The sequence below is a fragment of the Sander vitreus genome, chromosome 6 (assembly GCF_031162955.1).
Source record: "Sander vitreus isolate 19-12246 chromosome 6, sanVit1, whole genome shotgun sequence".
Taxonomy (NCBI): Eukaryota; Metazoa; Chordata; class Actinopteri; order Perciformes; family Percidae; genus Sander; species Sander vitreus.
The window spans coordinates 4367695-4379250 of record NC_135860.1 but is presented as its reverse complement, the minus strand read 5'-3'; the positions used below and the strand labels follow the sequence as shown (position 1 = coordinate 4379250).

The window sequence follows — 11556 nt, the reverse complement described above, 5'->3', positions numbered from 1 at the left end:
CCTCAATCGAACATGATAGCTGTATGATGAAATAACCCAGACATACTGAGGTGTGTGTGTGTGTGTGTGTGCGTGCGTGCGTGCGTGCGCGCGCGCGCGTGTGTGCGTGCGTGTCGGAGAGGATGAAGTACTTTCTGTGTTTACTGTGTGTACTATCAAGATTGTCCTATTATAATAGTTCAGTTAAGTTTATTCTTTGTCCCAAAAGGGCAATTTGTATGCAGCAGGAAGACATCACATGAAGAATATACAACACAAACCACACAACAATTAACACAATAAAAACAGCAGCTTCAGCCTCAGTTAAAGAATAAATAGTTGCAGAGTTGTGTTTGAGTCATAATGAAAGTAAAAAGAACTACAAAAACTCAAACAATAGATAATAATAATAATAATAAAAATAAATAAATAAATACAGGGGTAATTAATATAAGCAAGGGCTATCACCTCCTCTCAGCTGAGTTGAGTGCCTGAATGTAACGAGGAATAAAAGAGTTTTTGTATCTCTGTTTAAAAGCTAAGAGGGTGCTAAAACGTAAGCCAGATGGTAATAACATGTATTCTCCGTACAGGCGGTGAGTGGTGTCCTGTGTGTGACATGGCTGTTTTTTCTTCTTTTTTTTAAATCTGTTTGTTAAAAATGTCAGTAGGCTACTGAAATTCACACCCATTATCTTGCTGGCCACATTCACAATTTTTAAAAGTGCATTTTTATCCTTGATGGTGAGGTTTCCATACCAGCAGATGATAGAAAATATCTGGACAGACTCAATAAAAGCTCTGTAGAACAAAGTCATTCATGTGTTGTCCACCTGGAATTTAGCAAGTTTCCTGAGTGCAAGGAGTCTTTGTTGGCCTCTCTTGCACACAGAAGCAGTGTTCAGTTTGAATTGAAGCTGGTAATAGAGGACTAACTCACATCCTGTTTCCTGTCATCAGCTGTGTACTGAGGCAGAATTGATAATTGACATGACATTGATAATTAAGTCATTTATCTAACAAAAGACAAATTGAAATATCTTCACAATTATGGGATGGATTGCAATTACATGTAATTTAGTACAAATATTCATGTTCCCTTCAGAGTGAATACTAAATAATTCACAGAACTGCTAGCATGGCTGTCTTGTTGGGTGATAAAAAGCATTGATTGTCAGAGTTTAATTGGCACCTATGATTGACCTCAGAAAAGAATACAGCTCAGTTGAGTCAGAATATGCATGGACAACAGTGAAACAAAATGAGAACAGATGAAAAGACAAATATCCCACTTCATTAGATTTAGTGGATTGGATCGGAGTGGAAGATACAACCGAAAGAAATGTGCCCGGAATTTGAGTTCATAACAGATGTGGTTGTTGTCCCCCTGTCTAACACTGCTGTCAGCTCATATTGGCATCACACAGTGGAATAGATAAAACCGGTCTTCTAGTGAAATCAGATAAAAGAAGAAATGAACAGGAAGGTTGGCAGTGTGAATGTAATCTTCTTGTGCTCATAATGAATACACTGTTGGTTGTGTGGATCAGTGTATGAAGAAACAAAGACAAATGACAGGTGCTTAGCACCTATTCAATTAGTTTGGAATTTAGTGTTCATAAAGTGTTCCCAAAAAATGTCTCTGCCAGAAAAGGGACCATATTTTATATGATTTAAATGGAAGCCACCAAAATGTCCTCGTGACCTACTTTTCACAATTCGCCAAACACATTTTCTATTCCACTAAACATTTTGGATTTCATTTTGTTGGCAATGCTGTTGCTTTTACACACACACACACACACACACGCACACACACATAAACAACCAACTGCAGACATACACACACACACACACACACACACATCTCCTGTTGCCCAGCCCCTCTCTCTTTATGCTTTTTTTTGTGTGTGGAAGAATGCCCACAACCCCCACCCCCTCTACCATTCCCCCCGGGGCCCTTGGGCATTCATCACCGTGTGCATCCCCCCATGTGCCCCTTCCAATCCAGCCCCTTTTCACCCAGACACCCCACGTCTCCCCTCCTCCTCTCTCCCCCCCCCCTATTGTTTGCTGTCACACCATTAAACAAAGCTTGTTGTTTTGACGGCATCAAACACCGCACTTTTTTTTTTAACATAATCTCAAAGGTCTTCATCCTCTCCGACACACACACACACACACACACACACACACACACACACACACACACACACACACACACACACACACACACACACACACACACACACACATACACATACGGAACAATGAAAGGAAGTTGAGCTCCTTGGAAATAGACCGAACAGAAAACAAAGTGTCCAGAGCAGAGTGTGCACTCCTATTGAGATCCAACACTCTCAGATGAATAGGAAAAAAAACTGGAAGCTGTGGGAAATAGAGGGTGGAGTAGGAGGAGGTGGAAAAGTTTTTAGGAAATGAAAAGAGGAAGTGGGAAGAAAAAAAAGATGGGGAAAAAAATGTCTCAAAGTCTGAGAGGAGGAGGAAGAAGAGGGAAGCCATCTTTTGATGCAGATGGAGGAAGAAGGAAGAAGAAGAGGGGGAGGAAGAATGATTCCAGGAAGGAAGAGGAGAGTCAGTTTAAGGGATAGGGAAATGTGAAGGAGAAGGATGGGAGGAGGGAAGTAAAGGAGTAGGAAACGCAAGCAAAGTATCTTTTTGAAGGTAAGGGAGAGATGACAAAACATTTTCTGGAAGAAAAACAGGGAATTGAGGCTTAAAAAGTCTTGGAAGATTAAGGAATACTTGAGGAGGAAGAGAATTGTCTCTGGAAGAGAGGAAGGAGGACAAAAAGTCTGAGGAAGAGAAAGAGGTGGAAATGTATGATGGGGAGTGAAGGAGAAGGAGAAAAATGCAGGAGAGGGGGTAAAACACTTCCTGGAATTAAGAAATTGGAAAGGGGGGTTCAAAAAGTCATGGAAGATGAAGACGTGAAAGGATGGAGAGAGGAGGGGGAGGAAAGTACCTTTGGAAGTGGAGGAATGGAACAGTTAGAGGGGGAACAGTTTGCAGGAAAGGAAAGGATGGAAAGTGGGGACAAATTTGATGAATGAGAACATCTTAGATAGGGGCAGGAGACAGGACAAAACGTTTTGTGTAAGAAAATGGAAGGAGAAGAGGAGGAGAAATGCTTCTGGAAAAGAGGGAGGAGAAACATGGGTGCTTTGGAGGACGACAAAGTATGAAAACAGAAAGGAAAATGGCAAAAGAGGAAACCGAGGGAAAGGATATGGCATTGTGACAGGAGGAAGGGAAGGGAAACACATCTGGAAAGAATACAAGGAGGTTAAAAAAGAAAAAGTCATGGAAGATTTAGAAAGTGGGGATGAAGAAGGAAGAGGATGAAAAAGTCTGGGGAAGAGGAAAGATGTGTACGCTATGGAGGACGAAAATGTAGGAAAAAGTTTTAGAAAAGGGAAGGATGGAGAGAGGGGGAGTAGGGAAGCGTCTTAGGAAAAGGGGGTAGGAGGTAAGGGGGAGGTATGAAGAGGGGGGGTGGTGGGGGATAGGGGCATCAACAACCCTCTTTTCTTCTCCCCAGATGATGAGAAGGCTGCCGAGCGCGCTGTCCTCCGCCGTGCGTTTGTTTGCCTCTCAGCCACAAAGTGCCCAAAGCACCGATCTGTTCCGAGCCCAACCAAGCCGAGCCGAGCCACGGCGTGCGTCTGCGCCCCACACGCCCCCCCCCCCCCCCCCCCCCCCGCCTCCACCACCACCACTCCACCCTCGCCGTCTCCGACCGCCGTTCTGTGGCAATGGAGCCGTAACCAACCTCAGTGTGCTTTAACTGAGCCGAGCGTGTGAAACAGCGACGGATCCAGCGGAGACCAAGCGGCTATGGAGGAGAAACGCAGCCTGGCTGGAGTCTAGACTGCACGCAAATCAACACACCCGGATTACTTTTTGCAACATTTTTTGAACTCTATTATCACTATTCTTTTTTCGTCCGATAATATTATTCTATCATTGCACGGCAAGGATGCAGGGGAAGGAGGCGAGCTTTTGCACGGGATGCTGGAGACTAACGCTGCTGTCGTGCGTCCTGGCACTGTACTTGATCCCGCTGGCTGTCCACGGTAAGAAACTGTCCTCCACATGTGCACTTTAATCATGCAAAAACGTTGCACTTTTATTTTGCTCAATATTTGTGTGTTGTGCTGCTGCAGCAGCCCGTCCTCTCTCTGTGGATCCAGGGTACCTAAACACACTCCCACAGGGCAGCCAGAAAGGAGGTCAGTGAGGCTCGGATTGTAGGTTAAGAAGCACTGCACAGTCAACTGGTATTGGTAGACTATTGGTTGGTACAAATTTGATGACATTTTTCTGCACATTATATTGGTCTTGACATTTTCCAGTTGCTGCAAAGTCCTCAAATATAGGCTTAGGTGAAAAATAGCCTACACATTTGTGTATGCTTAGTAAAGCAAATATCGCCTTCATACCATGCTGTAGGATTATCGTAAGATTTTTCAAATTGCATAGGAATCTTATATCGATGCCTAGGGGGCACACATGTCATGATTAAGTCATTATTGAACACTGTGTCCCTGCAGGAATATTTTAGAGATGTCACAAGAGACAAAACCCGAAATTAGGTCACAATAAAGGCACAAGTAGACAATCTGAGCCCTAATGGATATCATAGAGACACATGAGGGGGTAACAATGAGGTCAATATAAACCAACTGGACACCATAGACACACTGCAAGATCGAATATTAGGACATTAATTGAAAAATGGATTGTCCCACATTGTAAATCTATAGAAGGGCTACTATTATAGGGATATATTAAGATGTGAACATACAATAAGGTGAACATGAGCTCAATGCTGAGTATACATATAGGCTACACATACAATATGTACAAAATGGGGGGGGGGGTTTGAAAATGCCATTTAACTCCCTCCACACACCAAGAAACACCGATAAGACATTATCATAGAAGGCAATCACAGCTAAATCAGGTCACTAAATGAAACACTATGCAGGTGCATTAAAAGCCACTGTAGGAATATTATAGGAGAAATTACAGAGATGTGTGGCAGTGACAGCGTCCAGCCGATGCAGTAACCCAGATCCCCGGAGGCGCACTGGCACTACAGCTACACAAAGGCGAGGATTAGGGCCGGGGGGCTTTATGAATAATTCATGACGGGATCTGGACGGACATTCTGATACACCGAGAGGGAAGAAGAAGAAGAAGAAGAAAAAAAACACCAAAGTAAACATTAAAAAAAGACACGAAGGCTTTCTTTCTCTCTCTGTCTCTTTGTCTGAGATTCATTGCGTACATTACTGTCAGATTAATAATGCAGGAGCATGCACGAGATGAAATCAGTCTGGCGTTATAATCCAATATAATCTGGTTGATTCTTTTCATTGCAGTGGCTGACATTCATAAAATGATATTGTTATTGTGTGGGTTTTATTTGAAGTGCAAAAATCCGTCTGGAAGGTTTTTAAAGGAGGAAAAAAAAAACCCCGCAAGAGCAATGTTCCCTGTCAGCTGCAAATCTTAGCCAAATGTGAGCCAAAATGATTTAGCACACTGACCAATTTATGCCCTTTCAGTCATCAGCCTTTGCTTCAGTTTTCCCTGCAAGTTTAATGATATGAGGTTTCCTTTTGACTTTTTAAAGGGGCAAGTGCATTTATTCCCCAGTTTCACCCCTAATGCCTTAATTAGGGAATGAATAGAAATATATGAGGGCATCAGACCAGTTTTTAAAGCTTGTCCAGGCAGTATAATGCACACGCATATAAGTGCATTGTATAGATCATTTGTCTTGATCGCCTGAAAGCAATAGTAACATCTGAGAGTTTAATGATAGGATTGATAGGCTACCACTCTAATGTCTGTAGGTTAAATATGAAGCTACAGCAAGTAGGCACTTAGCTTAGCTTAAGGCGCTGACACACCAACCTGATTATCGGCCATCGGACAGTCTGCGAGGTCGGTTCATTTGGGCCGATTTGACTTGTTGAATCAGCCAGTGGCCAGTCGGACTCAATGACCAATTACTGGAAATGATGAGCGAGATGAGCGTGACGAACGCCTCTCAAAATCTGACGAAAATCTTGTCGATCTGAAATGAAGACAGATTCAGCAACTGTATGGCCTATTTCTTGCTTAAAATGTTTTCAGAAACACATTTTGGTGAACTATTTTCGTAAAATACGAGATCGTATTCCGAACGAGCCGCCTTTATGGTCTGGCTTTGAAATTCGGGAGAAGACAGAAATGTTTTTGTCACTTTTCATCAGCGCTGCAGCAGGGAGTCTGTGTCCCCTGGAACTCAGGTGAATATTTAACAAAAAGAGATTGACAGATCTGGTGCAGACGCCTTAAAACCACCTTGGGCTAAGCCTCCTCCTCCATCCCCTTCACACACACACACACACATACGCACACATCTTCTCGCTTCACCGGTGGAGTGTGGAGGCAGCAGCTTGCCCCACATCTGTGAATGATGCTCAGACAACCAAGGCCAACTGCCCCGAACTGACAACAGCCGACCAGAATACCGCCGGTCATTTCCTGACAGCTTTTTTTTCTCCGGTGGCCATTTGCAATCCTCCTTCTCCTGTGTATTTAATACAGATGGTATGCCGCCGTCTCTCCCATCCTCCCCTCCCCCCATACATGATTAAGCTGTTAGATAGGTGATTGACGGACTAATGGTTTCAGCACTAAAACCCAATGGATGTACAGCCTCTTCTGTGCCCGTCTCCCTTCATCTTCCTCCTCCTTTCTCATGGCCTGCTGACACATATCTGCTTGCCGGCAGATTATCTTTGATGTGCAATGGGTTCATCTTCGAGCCAAATCCCCCCCCCCCTTTCCATGACTCCACTAACCCAATCTAGCTTTCTTTACTGCAGTGTGCGGAAGGAAAAAGCTACAAAAAAATAGATTACCAAACATAAAGATTTGTGCCATCTACAGCTCTGGTTATTGGTGAACAATGGCTTTGCAGTCTCTCCTCTGCATCTTCTCTGTTGCCATGGAAACCACACACATCCACGGACACCGGCTGGCAGAATAACGCGTTCATATCGCGGCCATAATGTGTTCACACTTTGAATTTCGTTAAGGCTCAAAATGCTGGTTGGATTTCGGCACAGGCTGAAATGTCTTACCAAGTCTGTTGGCTGTACGCCCAGTGTGTGTGTGTGTGTGTGTGTGTGTGTGTGTGTGTGTGTGTGTGTGTGTGTGTGTGTGTGTGTGTGTGTGTGTGTGTGTGTGTGTGTGTGTGTGTGTGTTGTGTAACCCACTGGCAATGGGTGTAGTCCATCATTACCAGCTCTAATTCATAGATGATATCATTATTCGTACTGGTGTATTCATTATTTCTGCATAATGATTTCATGCACAGCGTACTGTGTTTGATTTTCAACAGATGTACACGTTTCACTGTTGGCTGTGTGCAAACATCTGTGTTTTGATTCCATATTTAAATCCAAGAAGGAAGATAATAATAATAATAATAATAATAATAATACATTTTATTTATATAGCGCTTTACATGGTACTCAAAGACACTTTACAGTAATACCAGCACATATAGCACATTAAAAACAGATAAGCAATAAAACCAACACATAAAACAAGCATATTAAAAGGAAATTAAAAACAATAAAACCAGTAACTATCAGGTGAGAAATGTAAGACTATTTTATGTGGAAAGCAAATCTGAAGAGTGCAACTTCAAAGAGTCTGCGTCAGTACTCATGATTTCTTAAAATCGTTCTCGACACGTTCAACAGAAAGCAGAGAAAGTGACCGTAGTTTGTGTATGTTAGATTTTTGGTGCTTCCAAGAGACTGAGTGACGGACGTCCAGAGGAGCCAGGACGGTTCGCTGACGATTCATCAAGCTACAACACATGTCAAACGGCTGAAGCCATAATGGGTCCAGTTAAGAAAAGTCATTAGCAGTAACGTGCTATTATCTTAGCAAAGTGGCAGCAAAAGGAAAGACTGCAGGGATGTCAGTTTTGTCAGTCTTGAGTCAGAAGTTTCAGTCTGATAACTCGGTACACACTTGGGACTGTTAGGATCTGTTAGAAGACATGTTTAAATTATTTTTGTTACTTTTAGGTTTGTTTAGTTTTTTTTTTGACATTCATATTGGATGATTCTTCACCTCCATAATTTACATTCAGTGGAAAGTACGGAGGTCTGACACATCTGACTTTCATACCCAAGTTTTCTGCCACAGACCTGCAGTTCATTTTACTGCTTTTTAAAAAAATTTTTTTATATGTAACCATAACCAGAGTCATTCCCTAACTTTTAAAGTATTGCCTTTACTTAACTTTTATTTAATTTTCTTCCAAGGAGTCCTCTGTACATTACAAACAAACAATAAGACAACAATTGTAATGAATATCATTAGTCCAAAAAATAAATAAATAAAATAAAAATAATTAAAGACCTTTTTCAGCTTTTTAACAGTGATGACTCTTTCCTCTGTTTCTCATCATTATAAATTCAGTAAATTAGTTTTTTTGGCCATAAGTCAGACAAAACAAGCAATTTGTCATACTTTTTTGCCTTTCTTAGATTAAACTGATTAAAAAGTAATCAATAATGAAAATCATCTTTGCTTGCAGCCCTAATCATCGTGGTAGAAGGCGTCTTTAAAGTAGAGGGACAGAAACTTTTCTCACAGCACTAAATTGGGATCGGTGCAGGCTATTACTGAGCTCTCATCCCAGATAAACCTGTTTGTTATCCTAATCTCATTTGTAATATCCTCCCACCTGGATCTGCCTGCAGGCCAACATGATATAGCCACAGACTTGACCCAGCCAGCTGCTGGCTTCAAGTGTGTGTGTGTGTGTGTGTGTGTGTGTGTGTGTGTGTGTGTGTGTGTGTGTGTGTGTGTGTGTGCGTGTGTGTGTGTGTGTGTGTGTGTGTGTGTGTGTGTGTGTGTGTGTGTGTGTGTGTGTGTGTGTGTGTGTGTGTGTGTGTGTGTGTGTGTGTGTGTGTGCATTTCAGAATTCCTCTGAGATGCAAATGTCCTCATACAACAAAGTAACAATGGGCAGTTTGGTTTTCCTAATTTGTAATACCAGTGCAGTGCGCATTTGGAGGGTGTGCCCTGTTCAGAACAGGCTGATGGCTTGTTTTCCAGTGTTTTTCTTCACAAGGGCAGCTCGACTGTAGCTCACCTAAAGATTCAGCGTGTCCCCTTTTTTTCCCGTCTAGCCGTCTACAGTGTGCAAAAGGCCAGAGAAATGTGGGCAACCAGCAACAAAACAAGGTGCTGGTGAGCCCAAGAGCCTGGGCGTCCCTGTGTTTGTGTACGATTAATTTCATAATTTGCATGTAGGGTAGACAGCAATCACTTTTTGGCGGACGATCACTTTTTTGCACGTCACTGGTGGCCCACTGTGAAGACGTGCTTGGGCTCTCCGTTGAACCGCAATCAATGAGTGGCCTTAGCCTGTAGCAACTCTGCACCCCCACTGCTGTACTGCTCATGCGGGAGACACACGAACAGAGGTTCCTGGATTTATAGTTAGATAGTTTGATATGATAACAGAGAAGAGCAGGATTTATTGACAGAACGTTAAGCTATAGCTCAGCAGTTTTACTCGGCGTGCATCATTATTACATAAAAGCACTGCAGCCAGTCAGAGCGGTCTCCACCTGATGATTTTCGCACACAACAGCGACAGAAAACCTGCAGTCAAATGTCTCTTTAGTCGTTGACTCTGCCTCTTTAATTTAAACGTTTTCATGTATCATGGAGCTAGTCAATTTCTTCCTCCTTCAAACAGCTGTTACCTATAAAAAAGAAATCTAATTGTCCTGCGTTTCAGTGGGAGATTTAATTGTCCCATTATGACCCAATCTATTGTGGCATACTAACTCACTGATTGTATAGTAAGCTTTGTGTCATCAATAATAACGAAGAGCCTGTGCCCTTAATGAATTGATTGATTTTATTTGATGATTTCACAACTCTGCACGGCAGTAGTCACAGTCACTGAGGATATGTTTCCATTGTGGTCCGCAGGATGAACAGAAACTATCTACAGTAGACTAACGGCTACAGCTCACTGTACCCTGAAGCTGTTCTTACTCATTGTGCTGTTTTTGAGGCTTTTCAACCTGGACATGAATATATTCCTTGGGGGAACTGCTTATCCTTAGCATAGAAATAATCTGAAAATCAGTAAAAAGTAAAAAAATAAATAAATAAATAAATAAAAAAATAAAAAAATGAAGATATGTCCAATGCACTCATCTAAAAGCCATATTTTAGATGGCAATTTTATATTGAAATTCAGGGTGTGAACGCTGAACAAGGCTGTTTATGCCGCTATGCTCTATTATCATTTTTATGTACTAAAAACTTCGCAAAAATGAAACACACTTAAAGGTGCTGTAGGTAGGATTGTGAAGATCCAGGACTTAGCCAAAAAATGTTAACATTGACAACTTCTCAGTCCCTCCCCCCTTTCCACTAAAGCCCAAAACGGTCTCCTAAGCCCCTCCCCCCACAAGGGAGAATGAATGCGTGTGCCTGAGCGGTGATTAACACGCAGTTAGACCCCCCCCCCCGGTCCTGAATGGTGCATCTGAACAGGGAGCGGTGGATTTTTGCAAATCGCACTACAGGCTGTACGTGGTACCAGAGGAGCCAGATGTTTTTTTTTTAATGACCTGCTTCATGTAGTTCTACTGGAACATAGGGTCAGTTTCAGCAAATATGACAGAAAGTTAGTTTTATTAGGCTTACCTACTGCACCTTTAAAGCACAGTGTCATCCAAGAAGTAAGTGTGCCTTTGTGCCGGTGTTCTCGTCGTCCTTGTCAGCTTCCAGGTGTTTTTCGCTGCCGCTCTGACATGCAGGTGTGACAGTTGTTCGTGCCACTGCCGCCGTCCTCGGCTGTGGTCGGCTAGAAGTTTTTGCAGCAGGTGGAGAAAGTCCTCGAACGCCCGCCAAAGTTTAATGAGCTGTCTGATAGTGACGGGCTGCTTCTGCCCCTCCTGCTCAAAGACAAAACAATTATTGTAAAGTATATGTGTGTTTTTTTAGCAGTGCTGAGTTAGCGTTGTTCTTAAACTCTGGGTGCCCTTGAACAGTAATTTACATGTTTGTGTGTGTTCATGTCAGCGGTGTGGGAGAGACAGGGTGAAAACATTATGGAAGATGGAATAGGAGCACATCTTTTTGTTTGTGCGTAGGCTTGCACCTGTCTCCCTGTGAGTATGTGTTTACAGTATGGCTGTTTTCTACGGCCTACATGCCATAAATGTGCGAGTGTGTGTTTGTGCGTGTGGTTTGTAGGTGCTACACTGTCTGTGTATCGGTGTGTCCTTGGTAAAGCGAGTCATTGAGTTCATGCTCGTGCCCAAGCTCCCCTCTCCTCTCCGTCTGGCCGTGCACGGTCCTCATTCCTTCCCAGCCCTTTTCTTCTACTGCAGACTGTCGTATTAGCATTCAGTCCGCCCATCACACGCTAATGTGAACACACACACACACACACCTGTCATGGCAACAAAACAAGGTTCAGCAGAAAGACAGATAATTAGAGAG

General features: G+C 42.8%; 1 protein-coding gene across 9 annotated transcripts in view; it reads left to right on the top strand.

The window, feature by feature from the left end:
* The first annotated feature begins 3509 nt into the window (after window positions 1–3509).
* cspg5a (chondroitin sulfate proteoglycan 5a) overlaps window positions 3510–11556 on the top strand; it is a 59971-nt gene continuing 51924 nt past the window's right edge. For 6 of the 9 annotated variants that reach the window (XM_078252147.1, XM_078252148.1, XM_078252146.1 and 3 more), the window contains exon 1: window positions 3511–4076. In XM_078252147.1, the coding sequence (XP_078108273.1) occupies window positions 3980–4076 (97 nt within the window). In that variant the 5' untranslated portion in view covers window positions 3511–3979. Of the gene's footprint in view, window positions 4077–11556 lie in introns of all 9 variants that reach the window. The other 3 variants (XM_078252145.1, XM_078252143.1, XM_078252142.1) reach the window with 1 other exon arrangement.